Here is a 16,664-nt window from a genome sequence, read left to right on the forward strand (position 1 = left end):
AGGGGGGAGAGGGGAGAGAGGGGGGAGAGGGGAGAGAGGGGTGGAGAGAGGATATCAGTATGTTTCAGTGTACATATGCTCGTGTCTCTGCGTGTCTATGCACGTATCTGTCCTTGTTTACCTGTGTAGCCACCTGACTGCGTACACACTGTGCACAATACACAGAGGGAAGTGACAGCACCAAACAACCTGTTCTCTGCCATGCATCAATTAAAACAAACATCCTCTATGCCTTCTCCTCCCCCTTACCCACCTGTGCTACACATTCCGGGATCTATGGACTTGCCCCAAGGTCAAACAAGGTGACTTTGTTCTTCAACACTCCCGAGGGCCACAGCATTCACCGTACACGTATTTCCCCTGTCTGCCTTCCCAAAACCTGTCACCTCTCATTTTAATTTCCCCCCATTTGGGGCCGAAAGACAGGGAAGTACTAATCTACAGCAACTAAAAATCTGCAGGAGAAACACAGTGGGTCGAGCAGCATCTGTGTGCGTGTCGAGGGAGAGGTGGGGTGGGGAAGAATCGTTGATAGTTAGTGTCAATGCCCTGTATGAGGACTAAGGGTGGGGGGGGTGGGGGGAGATGGAGTACTCATCTAGAGCTACATCACACTGAAGAATGTGAGATGTTGCTATGGTAACAGCTCATTTCTCAATTCCTCAAAACCAGGAACATATTTTTTCCTAAAAGGATATATTCTGGAAGATTTTGCACTTTAAAATCATCACATTTATCTCGGTGTGAGGATTAAAGCTAAGGGTGAAGGGTTCAGGCAAACGGAGGAAGCACTTCCGGGTCAGGTACAGCCCGAGCCTCATTCACAGCTCTTCCATGGCGGCTCACGTAGAGCTGCAGAAACACACTGTGGTAGAGTGCTCTGCTCACCATCAGCAACGATAACTGGGGACCACAGGAAGTTCCCAGACCAGCAAGTGGGCGTGAGCTAGGCCGAGGTGCAGTCTCCCACAGGGGCAGGCTGGCGTTCGGAAGACAAGACTGACTGGATGTTCAAAGCCAGTTGTGAAGAGCTTTGCCTCAGAGAATGCAGTACTGTGGATTTTACATAGGGTTTCTGTTCCCAGTCACTATCCTCACAGAATCTTCTCCCTCTGTCTTCCCTCTCAATGTTCTCTCTTTCGATAACATCACCTCACATATTTCTCTTTCCAGAGTTTAGCTCTAATCTACTCAATCCTATCTCACGCGACAATCCCCTCAAACCATGGAGCCAAGCCATTTTCTTCAAGTCAAATACATCCTTCCTTAAACGAGTTAATGTAAGCTGTACAAAGGCCTCCTGGTGTATTCACAATAAAAGCCCAGTATATTTGTATCCAAACATCTCTACATTCACACTCCATTTCCCTTACAATGAAGGCTTGTAAGATCTCTTTCAGAGGCTGATGTCAGAATACAGTGCCTATTAAAAGTATTCTCCCCCCCGCCCCCGGAGATTTTCATACTTTATTGTTTTACAACATTGAATCACAGTGGATTTAATCTGGCATTTTTTGACACTGATCAACAGAAAAAAAGATTCTTTCATGTCAAAGTGAAAACAGAGTGATCTAAATTAATTACAAATATAAAACACAAAATAATTGATCGCATAAGTATACACCCTCTTTAATATGACACACCAAATCATCATTGGTTTTTAAAAGTCACACAATTAGTTAAAGGAAGATCTGTTTTTGGAGACCTGTGTGCAGTCAAGGTGTTTCAATTGATTGTGATAAAAATACATCTGTATCTGGAAGGTCCAACTGCTGGTGAGTCAGTATCCTGGCAAAACTACACCATGAAGACAAAAGAACACTCGAAGCAACTCTGCGAAAAGGTTATTGAAAAGCACTAGTCAGGAGATGGATACAAGAAAATCCCTTGGGCTACAGTTAAGTCAACCATCAAAAAATGGAAAGAATATGACAAGATGTAAATCTGCCTAGAGCAGGTTGTCCTCAAAAACTGAGTGTCCGTGCAAGGAGGGGACTAGTGAGGGAGGCCACCAAGAGACCGATGACAACTCTGGAGGAGTTACAAGCTTGAGTGGCTGAGATGGGAGAGACAACGCATACAACTGTTGCCCAGGTGCTTCACCAGTCGCAGCTTTATGGGAGGGTGGCAAAGAGAAAGCCACTGTTGAAAAAATCTCACATGAAATCTTGGCTAGAGTTTGCCAGAAAGCATGTGGGAGACTCTGAAGTCAGTTGGAAGAAGGTTCTATGGTCTGATGAAACCAAAATTGAACCTTTTGGCCATCAGAGTAACTGCTGTGTTTGGCACACGAACCCTACAGTGAAGCATGGTGGTGGCTGCATCATGCTGTGGGGTGTACAGGGTAAAATGAATGCAGCAGAATACCGGGAAGTCCGGGAGGAAAACCTGATGCAGTCTGCAAGAGAACTGCAACTTGGAAGAAGATTTGCTTTCCAGCAAGATAATGACCCCAATCATAAAGTCAAAGCTACACAGGAATGGCTTAAAAACAACAAAGTTAATGTCCTGGAATGGCCAAGTCAGAGTCCAGACCACAATTCAATTGAGAATTTGTGGCTGGACTTGAAAAGGGCTGTTCACTCACAATCCTACGCAATCTGACAGAGCTAGAGCAATTTTGTAAAGAAGAATGGGGAAAAATTGCAGTGTCCAGATGTGCAAAGCTGATGGAGACCTACCCACACAGACTCGAGGCTGTAATCACTGCCAAAGGTGCATCTACTAAATACTGACTTGTAAGGGGTGAATACTTATGCAATCAATTATTTTGTGATTCATATTTGTAATTAATTTAGATCATTTTGTAGCAATCTGATTTCACTTTGACACTAAAGAGTCTTTGTTCAGTGTCAAAAAAAAAGCCAAATTCAATCCATTGTGATTCAATAAAACATGAAAATTTTCTGGGGGGGGGTGAAAACTTTTTATAGCACTGTATCTTTCAGGAGGGTGAGTCCGCTCAAGGTGTTTGTCTCCAATGACGTACCTAGCAGGGCACTGAACGCCTCTACCAGACAATCTCTCACTGCTGCTGTCAAAGGTTCCCGCCTACTTCAAAAGGGCATCAATCATTCAGAAGCCTAACAAGTGGCTCAACAACTATCATCTAATAGCACGTACATCTATTGTGATGAAGAGTTTTGAGGTCGGGCATGTCTCAGCAAGGACCTAGACCGGCTGCAATTTGCCTACTGCTACAACAGGTCCACAGTAATTGCTGTCTCACTGGCTCCCCACTCGCCTGGGATCACCTGATAACTACATACCTGCAGCTCAGTGTTCAACACCATCAGCTCTTCCTCAACTAACTTCAAAACCTGGGCCTCTGTGCCTCATCCTGCACCAGATCCTTGACTTCCTCGCCGGGAGACCACAGGCTGTGCAGATCAGAAATAACGTCTCCTCTTCACTGACGGTCAACACTGGAACACCTCAAGGATGTGTGCTTATCCCAAAGCCCCGCTCTCTATACATTCATGACTGTGTGGCTAGGCACGGCTCATAATGCCATCTATAAATTTGCTGATGACACAATTGTTGTGGGCATAATCTCAGATGGTGATGAGGTAGTGGTACCAGAATGAGATAAATTGGCTGGTTGCAATAGCAACCTGAAACTGAACATCACTAAGACCAAGGAATTCATTGCAGACTTCAGGAAGGGGAAACCGAGGGAAGATACAGCAGACCTCATTGAGGAGCTGACATGATAGTGGAAAGGGTGAGGAGCTTAAAGTTCCTAAGTGTCAACATCCTAAGTTCTGGCCTGAGCCCAACGTATTGAGGCAATCATGAAGAAGCCATGCCAGCAGCTATGTACGTTCCATTCAGAGTTTGAGGAGATCTGGTACGCCACCACTGTAGCAAATAATAATTGCTTTAATTATGTAGCACCCCTCATACATTAAGATGCAGGCTCAAAGTACTTTATGTAGATTGTAAAGATAAATCAATATAGTCAAAAAAGCAAGGCAAAATTAAAAATCATAAGTAACAATAAACATTATATAGAATAAAAAGTAATGGAATAAACCAAATTATAGAAATATAATCATCATCGATGGGCATTAAGTAATCCTATAAGTAGATTTTTAGAAGTGTTTTGAAACGTTCCACAGTAGAAGCCAGGCATATCTCAGTCGGTAGGGTATCCCAGATGTTTCGTGCATAAGAGCAAAGGATTACATCACCAGTTCTGATATGCTTGGCTCTAGCAACACTAGGTACACCAGTATTCATGGAGCTACGCTTATAGTTAGGGATGTAAGGGATCTACACTCTACAGATGTACTGTGGAGAGCTTCCTGACAGGCTGCATCATCTTTTGGCACGGAGGTGCCATTGTACAGGACTGGAAAAAGTTGCAGTTTATCATAAACTCAGCCAGCTCCATCATGGGCACTAACTACCCCAGCATCGATGACACCTTCAAAAGGCAATGTCTCCAGAACACGGTATCCATCATGAGGGGCCCTTACCATCTAAGGCACGTCCTCCGAGAGAACCAGCGGGGTCTCCCTCCCACTATTTGTGACATTTACAGGGAGCATTGTAGGCGAGGGGCTCGAAGCATTGTTGAGGATCCCTACCACTCACCCCATAATCTCCTTTGACCCACTACCATCAGGAAGGAGGTACAATAGCATCAGGACTAGGGCTGCCACACTGTAAAATAGCTTCTTCCCCAGGGCTGTGAGTCTAACGAATACCCTGCCACCACTGAGGTCTCGTCACTAGGACAGCGAGCTGCTTTCTGTTTTGCTTACCTGTGCTGCGTACCACATGCACTTTGAATGATATCTTATTAACTTATTTATGGTAATATTTTGCTTTCCGCGCTGTGTGTGATACATGTTTTGTGGGTGCTCTGTGAAGTACAGTAGCCTGAAGGTACACATGCAATGATTTAGGGACAGCTTCTTCCCCACCGCCATCAAATTTATGAATGGTCCATGAACACGACCTCACTATTTGCTTTCTTCCTGCACGATTTAAAGATTCAAAGTATGTTTATTATCTAACTATGTATGAAGTATACAACCCTGAAATTCGTCTTCCCACAGACAACCGTGAAACAAGGAAAGTTATTGTTATGTATTGCATTGTACTGCTACTGCAAAACCAACAAACTTCACACACATCAGTGACAGTAGAACTGATTCTGAAGGCCAAGCCTCCATTTAGTTCCCCAATGCCTTAAAATATGTGGGTGATAATTTTACTTGTTTCTATACATGGATATTCAGACCTCTCTGAACAGCAGCATTCGTTAGTCTCATTCCAGTGAAATGAGATTCACCTAAACCATCACCAAGCATGTTTTATGCACATGATGATACCTTGCATTGACCAGTATTGAAAAAAGATGTTAGATCAATGTCATTGGTCAGTCCTACGCTCAGTCTGAGGAGGTGACTACACTCAGTGGCCATTTTGATCGGCATCTCCTGCAGTTGCTGAGTGTACGTTCATTGTCTTCTGCTGCTGTAGCCCATCCACTTCAAGGTTTGACGTGTTGTGCACTCAGAGATGAACTTCTCGATATCGCCGTTGTATTGCGTGGCTATTTTAGTTACTGTTGCCTTCCTGTCAGCTTGAATCAGTCTGGCCTCTCTCATTAACAAGGCATTTTCGCCCACAGAACTGCCGCTCACTGGATGATTTTTTTTTTTTGTTTCTTGCACCATTCTCTGTAAACACTAGAGACTGTTGTACATGAAAATCTCTGGAAATCAGCAGTTTCTGAGATACTCAAATCACCCTATCTGGCACCAACAATCAGTTCATGGTCAAGTCACTGAGATCACATTTCTTCCCCATGGTCAAGATGTTCAGTTATTACTCCGACCAAACATCAGAATGGGGAAGAAATATGATCCAAATGGTTTGTCTGTGATTAATGTGTGTGTGTGTGTGTGTGTGTGTAGTCGATTATGTCCTGAAGAAGGGTCTCGGACTGAAACATCAACTGTTTACTTTTTCCCACAGATGCTGCCTGGCCTGCTGAGTTCCTCCAGGATTTTGCGTGCCTTGCTTTGGATCTCCAGCATCTGCAGATTTCCTCATGTTTTGTTGACTGCGGAATGATTGTTGGTGCCAGACAGGGTGGCTTGAGTATTTCAGAAATTGCTGTTCTGGGATTTTCGCACACAGCAGTCCCTAGAGTTTACAGAGAATGGTGTGAAAAACAAAAAAAAAGTATAACAGCGGCAGTTCTGGAGGCAAAAGAGCCTTGTTAATGAGAGTCCAGCGGAAAATGGCCAGACCAGTTCATGTTGGCAGGAAGGCGACAGAAACTCAAATAACCACGCCTTGCAGATGGGTATTTCTGAACACACAACGCATTGAACCATGAAGTGGATGGGCAACAGCTCAGAAGACAACAAACATACTGTACACTCAGTGGGAACGTTATTAGGTACAAGACATACATAACTAATAATGTGGCCACTGAGCACAGAAAAAGGTTATTGGGGCCAAAGGATTGGTATCAGTTTTAAGTAGAGCACACAAGGTTTTACTGGTTGTATGATACAGTTCTGTGCAACCTGCTATCACATCTGGGCCTCAAAATCTGTCCTTCCTGACGTCAGCTGTAAAGCTTTGATTGAATGGACAGAAAGAACGTGTTCCCACTGACAGGAGCATCAGCAACGGCCGGACACAGATGGAAAGGATTTGGCAAGCGATTAGGAGAATGTTGCCGTGCCACGATTGTGATCTGGAATGTGCTGCCTAAAAACAAGATTTAATAGCAACTTTTAAAAGGAAATCGGGAAAAAATACTCCAAAGTGTAGGGTTGTGGGAAAAGAGTGGGGGACTGAGATTAGTTGGGGAGCTGTTTTAAAGACCATGAGGAGCTGAGTGGCCTCTTGCTGTGTAACATCAATATTGCTGTGACTTGCAGGCTAGTAACTTTGTATTGAAAACACTGCTGGTTAATGCTGGATCACAGATGATTGCAGCTTATTGTCCAGCCTGCTACACAGTTCCTCATGGGATCAGACTTCCATCTGCATGTTTTGCTCAGAACCACTGTGTCTGCATACACTCATTGCCAGGTGACCCAGTCCAAGCAATCCTGCCCATATTCAGGCCAATGAGTCACAAACAACCATTTCCCCGAAGACCTTTACAAACTGATCACAGGAATTTGCAAATATGACAGTGATTGGAACACTAAACAGTAACATTATCTACACCATACATCTTTATAAATCTAGGTTACATTTGCCTCTCATCCAGAAAGCAAATGCTTACCCCCCCCCCCCCACCGCACTAGCATCTGGTCACCGTAGGAGCATGAGCCCAAACTCTGAACAGGCTACTGGACCACGAGGGCTTCACATTTGCACCGGTTCAGATCCTCCACCCATCCACTTTTTACCCGGAGAATCTGCATTCACCTTTAAAATGCCAGAAGAACTCAGCAGGTCAGGTAGCATCTATGGAGAGGAATAAAGCGTCAACGTTATGGGCAGAGACCCCCTCATCAGGGCTGGTGAAGGGTCCCGGTCTGTAATGCAAATTCTTTATTCCCCTCCATAGATGCTGCCTGACCTGCTGAGTTCCTCTGGCACTTTTTGTGTGCTACTCTGGGTTTCCAGCATCTGGGTAACCTCCTGTGTTTACATTGTGCCCTTCACATAGGAAAAGATCACTGGGTGGTTCAGAGGATTATAATCACTTCTGGAACTGTGGTGGGCACGGACTGGGCTTGGCCGAAAGGATGAAGGAGTGTCCCTCCAGCTCCAATACATTTACCCAGTGTTCACATACTGACAGGGGTACGGGATGCTGGTGGACCACTACCCTCAGTTTGTCACCTGCCAGGACTTCTTCAGCCAGAGGGCGACGAATCTGTGGAATTCATTGCCCGAGGTGGCTTTGGGGGCCAAGCCATAGGGTATATTTAAAGCAGGGGGTTGACAGGTTCTTGATTAGTAAGGGTGTCGAAGGTTGTGGGGAGAAGGCATAAATGGGATTGAGGGATAATAAATCAGCCATGATGAAATGATAGAACAGACTCAATGGGCCGAATGGCCTAATTCTGCTCGTACGTCTTGTGGATGGCAGAGCATGGGCACAAGCTAGAGGTCAGTCCAGAAGGCAAACAATGTCTTTCCAGTTCCCACTTCCTGGGTGTTTGTCTCGGCTCCTTTAAGCCTCCTCAGTGGCTTTAAGGGGGGAAAAACAGGAGGCACAACTGTAACACCATGGTAACAGGAAAGGGGGCCCCTTCCTTCAGCACTCGCCTGTCCCACACAAACAAAATGTCACCCAGTTACAGCAGGGGAGCTTCAGTCCTGCCCCGAGACCAGATTCCTCATATACACACACCACCGAGTGGGTCACAGGTCTGGGAAACCAGCCACTGGTCCTGAGTCAGGCAGAGGCCTACAGTGGGTGCTACACAAGAGGAGAGCAGAATACCAAGGTCCTACCTGACCCCACCAGGCTACCAGCCAGGGCTTGGAGCAGGTCTCACAAAAAAAGTCAACGAGAGGCATCTTCTGTCGGGCGCCAGCGACCGATCCGGGAGAATGCCCCGCTCCAAGGCGGAATTCCGCACCGATAATCCGGGGCGCCCCTTCCCACGCTGCCCTCCGGCTTCCCGAGACCACGACTGAGTCGAGAGGGGGGACTCCAAGCTCGCAGAGCTCATTCGGTGCACTTTAATCCTGAGTGACCTCAGGAGACGGGCATCCTCCTGGCATGTTGTCTGAGCCAGAACGCAGCAGCCAGGACCTGAACCCTCAGGGACGGATCACCGGCCTTCCTGCCCGCACCCTCTCCCTGACGACGCCTGGCGCTCGATGCAGCGAGAGCAAGCCACCGGGGGTCCCAGCTGACACAGGCCAAAGCAAGCAGCCGGTGACAAGATGTCTCCCTGCAGTGCAGACTCTGACTCCCCACCGTACACTGCAGTATGGAGGCGAGAAGTGAGGCTGCATCAGGCTCCCCTGCTCACGTCGTCCGCACCCGTTGTGTTCGTAGCTGGCAGCATGGGAATCCTTAGCACTTAGCAAGGCAAAGTACAAAGGGTGTCACATTCAATCCAGGGAAACAGCACTGTAAAATGGAGCCCCTCGCTCTCTCTCTCGCTCTCTCTCTCACTTTCTCTGTCCCTCTGTACTGGGTACCACTCTTATTCCTCGAGGACACAGGAGTCACCGTGTCTCAACCTTACTGATGATCTTGCGCAGTGCTTGAGGCCTTCAACTGCTTCCCAGCCCCTCTCGGATGTCTGGAATGCAGAGTGTTTACAGCCTTCTGTGTCACCCCAGCAGCAGCAGTGCTGTGCAAGCTGTTCCTGTGTATCCGTGCTGCAGTCAGTGATGTAAAGGGGGGGTTGGGGAGGTGTGCATCGGCAGCATCATCACACTGGGGACACGCGCGCACACACACACACACACACACACACACACAAAGACACACACACACACACACACACACATACACACAGACACATACACACACAGACACATACACACAGAGCCACACACACACAGACACATACACACACACACATACACACAGACACACACACACACACAGACACATACACACAGAGCCACACACACACATACACATACACACACAGACAGACAGACACACACACACAGACACACAAAGACACACACATGCACACACACAGAGACACATACACACACACACACACACACACACAGAGACACATACACAGACACACAGACACACACACACGCACACACATACACAGACACACAGAGACATACACAGACATAAACACACACACACAGACATAATCACACACACACACACAGAGACAGACACACACACAGAGACATAAACACACACACACATACACGTACACACTTACACACACACACAGACACACACAGAGACACATACACAGACACACAGACACACACACACGCACATACATACACAGACACACAGAGACATACACAGACATAAACACACACACACAGACATAATCACACACACACACACACACACACACAGACAGACACACACACAGAGACATAAACACACACACACATACACGTACACACTTACACACACACAGAAACACAGAGACATACACAGACATAAACACACACACACAGACATAATCACACACACACACACACACACACACACCGCGTGCACTAACAGCCACGGATGAACTTTAATAACCCCCACACCCGCTTTCTTAAAGCCCCTTTGAAATTACAGGCAATCAGTGGGAGGAGCAGAAAACATTCATTAAATGGGCCAATCCCAGGCACAGATTAATATCTGCTGCCGCCTGCCTGATACCTCGCTGGCACAAAATTGACCATCTCTCATTACCTACCTCTATTTCACTGCCTCCTTCCCTACCTCCTCCCCCCACTGATGTTCTTTGGCTCATTCTCCTCATTCACTCTCTCTCTCTATCTTACCCATTATCCATAACCAATGTCTCTGTTTCTCTCTCTCTCTATATATATATATATATATATATATATATATGTATAAGATATGATATATATACATAATGACTCACTATCAACATCTAATGTCTCTGAATCTCTCCCCACCCCCAACTCCCCCTAGTCCCTAGGTCCCTTCTTCTCTTTCCATTTTCTCCAGAGGGTGGTCTTAAGGGAATACGATATTGCAGGCAGCGCTACCTTGAGAGGACAGGCAACAACAACTCCGCCACGATTATTCTAAACACTGGCGCTCTACAAGGTTGTGTCCTCAGCCCCTGACTCCACTCCTTGTACACTCACAAATGGGAGGCAAGATTTTGCTCGAACTCCATCTACAAGCTTGCAGATGATCCCAGCGTGATGGGCCTATCTCAAATATCGATGGTTCTGCGTACAGGGAGGAGATCGACACCTTAGTGGCATGATGTCATCATGACAACAAACTTTCCCTCAGTGTCAACAAAAGGGCTGGCCGCTGACTTCAGAAAGATGGGGGTGGTTAACAGTGCTGCACGTGATCCTACCTACATCAGTGGTGCTGAAGTTGAGAGAGTTGAGAGCGTCAAGTTCCCAAGGTGTGAGCATCATCGATAGCCTGTCCTGGTCAACCATGCACTGTCACTACTGCCAGGAAAGCTCAGCAATGTCTCTACTTCCTAAGGAGGTTGAACAAATTCAGCATGTCCCCAGCGATTCTTACCAATCTTGTCGATGCACCACAAAAGCATCCTACCCGGATGCCTAACGGCTAGGCACGGCGACTGCTTTGCTTGTGATCACAAGCAACTGCGGAGAGTTGTGAACACAGCTCAGTGCATCACAGGAACCAGCCTCCCCTCTATAGGTTCTGTCCACACTTTCTCACTGCCTCAGTAAAGCAGCCAGCAAAATCAAAGACCCCACCCACTCCAGATTTCTCTCCTCTGCTCTCTTCCACAGGGAAGGAGATAAAAAGCCTGAAACCAGGTACCCCAGACAGCTTCAATCCCAGAGTCCTCAGACTCGTGAACAGACCCCTCGTACAACAACATGGACACCTGACCTCACAATCAACCTCATTGCGATCTACACCTCACTATTTACCTGCACTGCACTTTCTCAGTAGCTTTTGCACTTTATTCTGCATTGTTACTGTTTTACCTAAAATTAGCTCAATACGTTTTGTAATGATCTGATCTGTAGGAACAGTGTGCAAGCCAAGCGTTTCACTGTGTAAGGGCAGCATGGTGTTGTGGTTGGTGTAATGCATATAGTGCCAGCAACTGGGGTTCAATTCCCGCTGCTGTCTGTAAGGGATTTGTACGTTTTCCCCGTGACCCCGAGGGTTTCATCCAGCAGCTCCGGTCTCATGCATACCCCAAAGACATACGGATGGGGTTACTAAGTTGAGGGCATGCTAAGTTGGCGCCAGAAGCACGGTATAACCCTTGCGGGCTGTCCATTGCACCCCTCAGATTCCATTGGTCACTTATTTCACTCTCTGTTTCAATGTACGTGACAAATAAAACAGATCTCTTTTATTTTTGTACGTGACAATAATAAACCAATATCAAAACACTCTTATAGAATGGCCGGCCTATTTCAAGCACCTGGGTGTCAGTATCTCTGGGGATCTACCAGGACCCAATATACCGATGCAGCTACAACGAAGGCAAGACAGCGACCATCTTTCATTTGGAGTTTGAGAAGATTTGGTATGTCTCTAGAAACACTGGAAGCTTTTTACAGATGCACCGTGGAGCGCATTCTAACCGGCTGCATTCCAGTCTAATAATGGGGAGGGGGCTACTGCACAGGATCGAAATAAGCTGCAGAGAGTTGTAACCTTAGGCAGTTCCATCATAAGCACTGGCCTCCGCAGTATCCGGGGCATTTTCTAAGAGCGATGCCTCATAAAGGCAACATCCATCAATATGGACCCCCAATACCCAGGACATGCCCTCTTCTCATTGCTACCATCAGGAAGGAGGTACAGGAGCCTGAAGGCACACACTCAGCGATTCAGGAACAGCTTCTTCCCCTCTGCCATCTGATTTCTGAATGGGCGTTGAACCCACGAACACTACCTCATCACTATGTTTTTTACACTACTTATTAACTGTTATATATACACTGTATAAACTTACTGTAACTCTGCTTTTTTTTCTCTCTATTATTATGTATTTCATTGCGCTGCTGACACAAAGACAACAAATTTCCTGACATACGCTGTTGGTATTAAACTTGATTCTGGATGGTCTAGAAGCTTGTGTTTGGTGGTGGGGGGAGGGTTGGGGTCAGGCATGATAACTGTGTGCTCTATCCACTGGAACTGGCTGAGCACGGGCAGGGTGGGGCATGGGGGGGAGCAGACCTAACAAAGTACACTCATGTCAGTTGACTACCCTCTCAATGGCTTTGGAGAACTTTGTAGACAGAGCATTGAAAGTGCTTCTCCTGTGCTTTGAGGTCCCCACTGTATGTTCCAAATGACCGCAAAGAGCTCAGGAACGTAGGATCCCTGCCGCTTTTCTGACCACGTGGTTGGGACTAGATTCGAGCTCTTAGTCTTCAAATGTCTCTTTCCTGAGGTAAAGGCCGCACTGGCACTTTCTCGACGAAGGAGGACTTTGTCACAGGCCTGTCCTTCGTACCTCGGGGGAACCGTTTCATCGGGCACCTCCGCACCATTTGCCACAAGTGAGACTTCCCGTGAGATGTAGCTAAACATCTTAATTCCCATTCCCATTCCAACATGTTGAGCCATGACCGCCTCTTGTGCCAAGATGAGGCCACCCTCAGGGTGGAGGAGCAACACCTTATATTCCGTCTGGGTACCCTCCAATCTGACGGTATAAATATCAATTTCTCCTTTCAGTGAACCAAATTCCCCCCACCCCCACCCTTCCTGTATTCCCCATTCTGGCCTTTTAATTCTTCTCACCAGCCTATTACTTCCCCCTGGATCGTCAGCTCCTTCCCTTTCTCCTAATGTCCACTCTCGTCTCCTATCAGATTCCTTCTTCTCCAGCCCTTGACCCTTCCCTCCCACCCGACTTCGCCTATCACCTTCTATCTAGTATCTTTCCCCCTCCCTATCCCTCTCAGTCCTGAAGAAGGGTACCGGCCCGAAACGTCGACTGTTTGCTCTTTTCCATGGATGCTGCCTGGCCTGCTGAGTTCCTCAGGCGTTTTGTGTGTTGCTTTAGATTTCCAGCATCTGCTGATTTTCTTGCCTCTGTCATTGAAGTCTGGCTTCAATGAGAGATACTGACTCCCATGTTGTAGCTGTTTGCAATCGGGGTGATGTTCTGTGGCAAGGGCAGATTGGTACGGGAACTTTGACATTCAGATATTTACTATAAAGCTCATCTTAGAGTGAGAGATTCAATGATCACTTGGTTTGACTGAGGTTACGTGGCTTTGGCTTTGAGGTTCCACAACCTACAGACTCACTTTCAAGGACTCTACAGCACAGCATAATTTTTTTTTTACTGTTTACATGATTTCTCTTCTTTATGCATATTGGTTATTTGTCCATCTTTGTTTTTATATAATTTTTCATAAATTCTGTTTTGTTTTCCCTTAAAGACCTGCAATAAAATGAATCTCAAGGTAGCATATGGTGACATAAACCTATTCTGATAATAGATTTGCTCTGAACTTGGTGTAGTCGGGCATTGCTGGTGGATATTTCAATCTTGAGGAACAACGAAGAAACATGAACCAGCCTGCGGTCCTCCGAAACTTCACATGCGGTTAACAAAGAAGCAAATATCTCTACAAGAGTCCCTGCAGCATCTGCTCTGGCCTCCCATAATGTTTGAGGGCACTTGGTCAGGCCCTGGGGATTTACCCACTTTAATACACTTTAGAACAACAAATACTTCCTTCCTCATAATAAGCATATGATCCAAGACTCACTACTTATAAGACCATAAGATTTAGGAGCAGAATGAGACCATTTGGCCCATTGAGTCTGGACTACCATTTCATCGTGGCTGATCCATTTTCCCCCTCAGCTCCAATCTCGTGCGTTCTCTCCATATCCCTCCATGCCCTGACTAATCAAGGATCTATCAACCTCTGAATATACTCAACAACTTGCCCTCCACTGCTGCCTCTGGCAACAAATTCCACAGATTCACCACTCTCTGGCTAAAGAAATTTCTCATCTCCATTCTAAAAGGGCTCCCCTCTATTCTGAGGCTGTGTCTGGCTTTATACTCCCCCGCCATAGGAAACATCCTCTCCACGTCCACTCTCTTGAGGACTTTCAACATTCGATGGGTTTCAATGAGGTCATCCTTTGTTCTTCGGAATTCCAGCGAATCCAGGCCCTGACTCTCTTCACAAGCCAAGCCTTTCAATCCTGGTATCATTTTCATGCACCCTTTCCAACGGCAGTACATCCTTTCTTAGATAAGGAGCCCAAAACTGCTCACAATACTCCAAGTGAGGCCTCACCAGTGCTTCATAAACCTCACTAGTACCATCGTTTTCTTTAACATCCATGGTACACTGTTTAGTAAACACTGCCTTGATGCTGAGGGAAGGCAATCGTGCCTCACCTCTGGGATTTGGTTTCTTGGAGTCTGTTTAGGTGATTGGTGCCACTTGACAACACTGCTGGTAATGTCTTGGCAGAATATGGACACTGATCTCTGCAATCTCTGACCTCAGTCCAATAAAATGTTGTGGGAGTTCTCGGAGAGATTTACTCTGAGTCTCATGAAGAGAATGACTTTTCTGGATGTACCTGAGAGGGAAAGGGATGGGTAGGGAGAGCACCCATGCATAGTCACTCTTTAACATCTAGACATGCTTCACTCAAGCAAGTAGACCCTGCACAGCAGAGTAGTGCTTTTTATCTTCTTAATGCTCGGGATACACACAACTTGGTAGCTACAAGATGGAGTGTAAATAATCTACATACAGTATCACTAAAACCCATGCTGGGAACTGGCAAAGGGGGCCAGGAGACAACAAGTTAGCAGACACACTTACAGGTCACAACACCTCATTTATAATCGAAGGGTTGCACGTCCAAGCACCACTCTAGTGAGAGATATAACTCAATTAATGAACTGTCAGCCACGAGACTAGCATCATGTTGACAGATTGTTGTTTCATTAGCATCATTCAGTACAGGGAGCAGCTTCACTGATCCAGCCAGAGATGACATACAGTACGTCTCCTAACTACAGAATGGTGGCAGCATGAAAGGTGGTCCAGGTATTCTACACCGACTCTCCACAAGAGTAATCCTGCCTCACCATCCTATCTTATCCCTTAAACCTGCAAATTATTTTCTTTCAGATATTTATCTAACTCCCTTTCAAACACTATAATTGAATCTGCCTCCTCAACCATTAGGCAGTGCATTGCAGGCCTATCTGCTTGAAGTGCAAAAAAAAAATCTTCTTTTTGCTCTCGTCTCTTTGAACGTCAGATTTCACCCGACCTCCAATGAGAAAAGTCTTACTCCATTACTCTGTCAATGAGCTTCATGTTTTAAATACTTCCACCAGATCCCCTTGCAAGCTCATTGAGTTCCAGCTTCTCCAGTTTGCCCACAGAATTTAGTCCCTCATCCATGCAATCCTTTTGGTAAGTCTCTTCTGTGCTGCTCTCCAAAGCCTTCACATCTTTGTAAAGATGGCACCCAAAACCAGGTACAACAGTTATGGCCAAACCCACAGCTTATTAAGGGTCAATCAGGACAGACCAAGAATGGTCTGCTGGTCTTACAGGTGCGGGGGTTCAGCTCAGGGCTCACAAGCCTGACTGGTAAAACAAAACTGTTTGGGAAACAGCAACGAAGAATCCTTCTACATCTGAGTGCGACAGTATTCCTGAGTCTCCACCTGGGCTTGTATGACTGTCAGTAGTGAAAGCCGAGAGGAAGCTACTGACTTGAAGGAAAGCCTGTACAGAGTCAGAGGTGGAAGACCTTCATTACTGCCTTAAGTGCCAGTGGCATAACAGGCAGTAACTAATCAGGATGCCCATTCTCTAGAACTTCATATTTTTGAACAAGATATTTATACCCTCTTAATCCATCCTGTTATCCCCCAGATCTCTCCATTCTTGTGTCCTTTTGGAACTGCGTCTGTTTTCTACTGCTTTTCCTCAATTTTCATTTATTACCAAAGTATGTATAAAATATACAAACTTGACATTTGTCTGCTTACAGGCAGCCACAAAACAAGAAACCC

General features: G+C 46.2%; 1 protein-coding gene across 5 annotated transcripts in view; it reads right to left on the minus strand.

The window, feature by feature from the left end:
- Positions 1–16,664, minus strand: part of LOC140191253 (3',5'-cyclic-AMP phosphodiesterase 4B-like) — a 316,368-nt gene that overhangs the window by 35,253 nt on the left and 264,451 nt on the right. The window contains exon 1 of one of the 5 annotated variants that reach the window (XM_072248492.1): positions 8,449–9,295. The exons of the other annotated variants lie outside the window; for them this stretch is intronic. Coding sequence (XP_072104593.1) covers positions 8,449–8,514 — 66 coding nt within the window. The 5' untranslated portion in view covers positions 8,515–9,295. Of the gene's footprint in view, positions 1–8,448; positions 9,296–16,664 lie in introns of those variants that run through there. 5 annotated transcript variants of the gene reach the window in all.

This window comes from Mobula birostris, chromosome 32 (assembly GCF_030028105.1).
Source record: "Mobula birostris isolate sMobBir1 chromosome 32, sMobBir1.hap1, whole genome shotgun sequence".
Lineage (NCBI taxonomy): Eukaryota > Metazoa > Chordata > Chondrichthyes > Myliobatiformes > Myliobatidae > Mobula > Mobula birostris.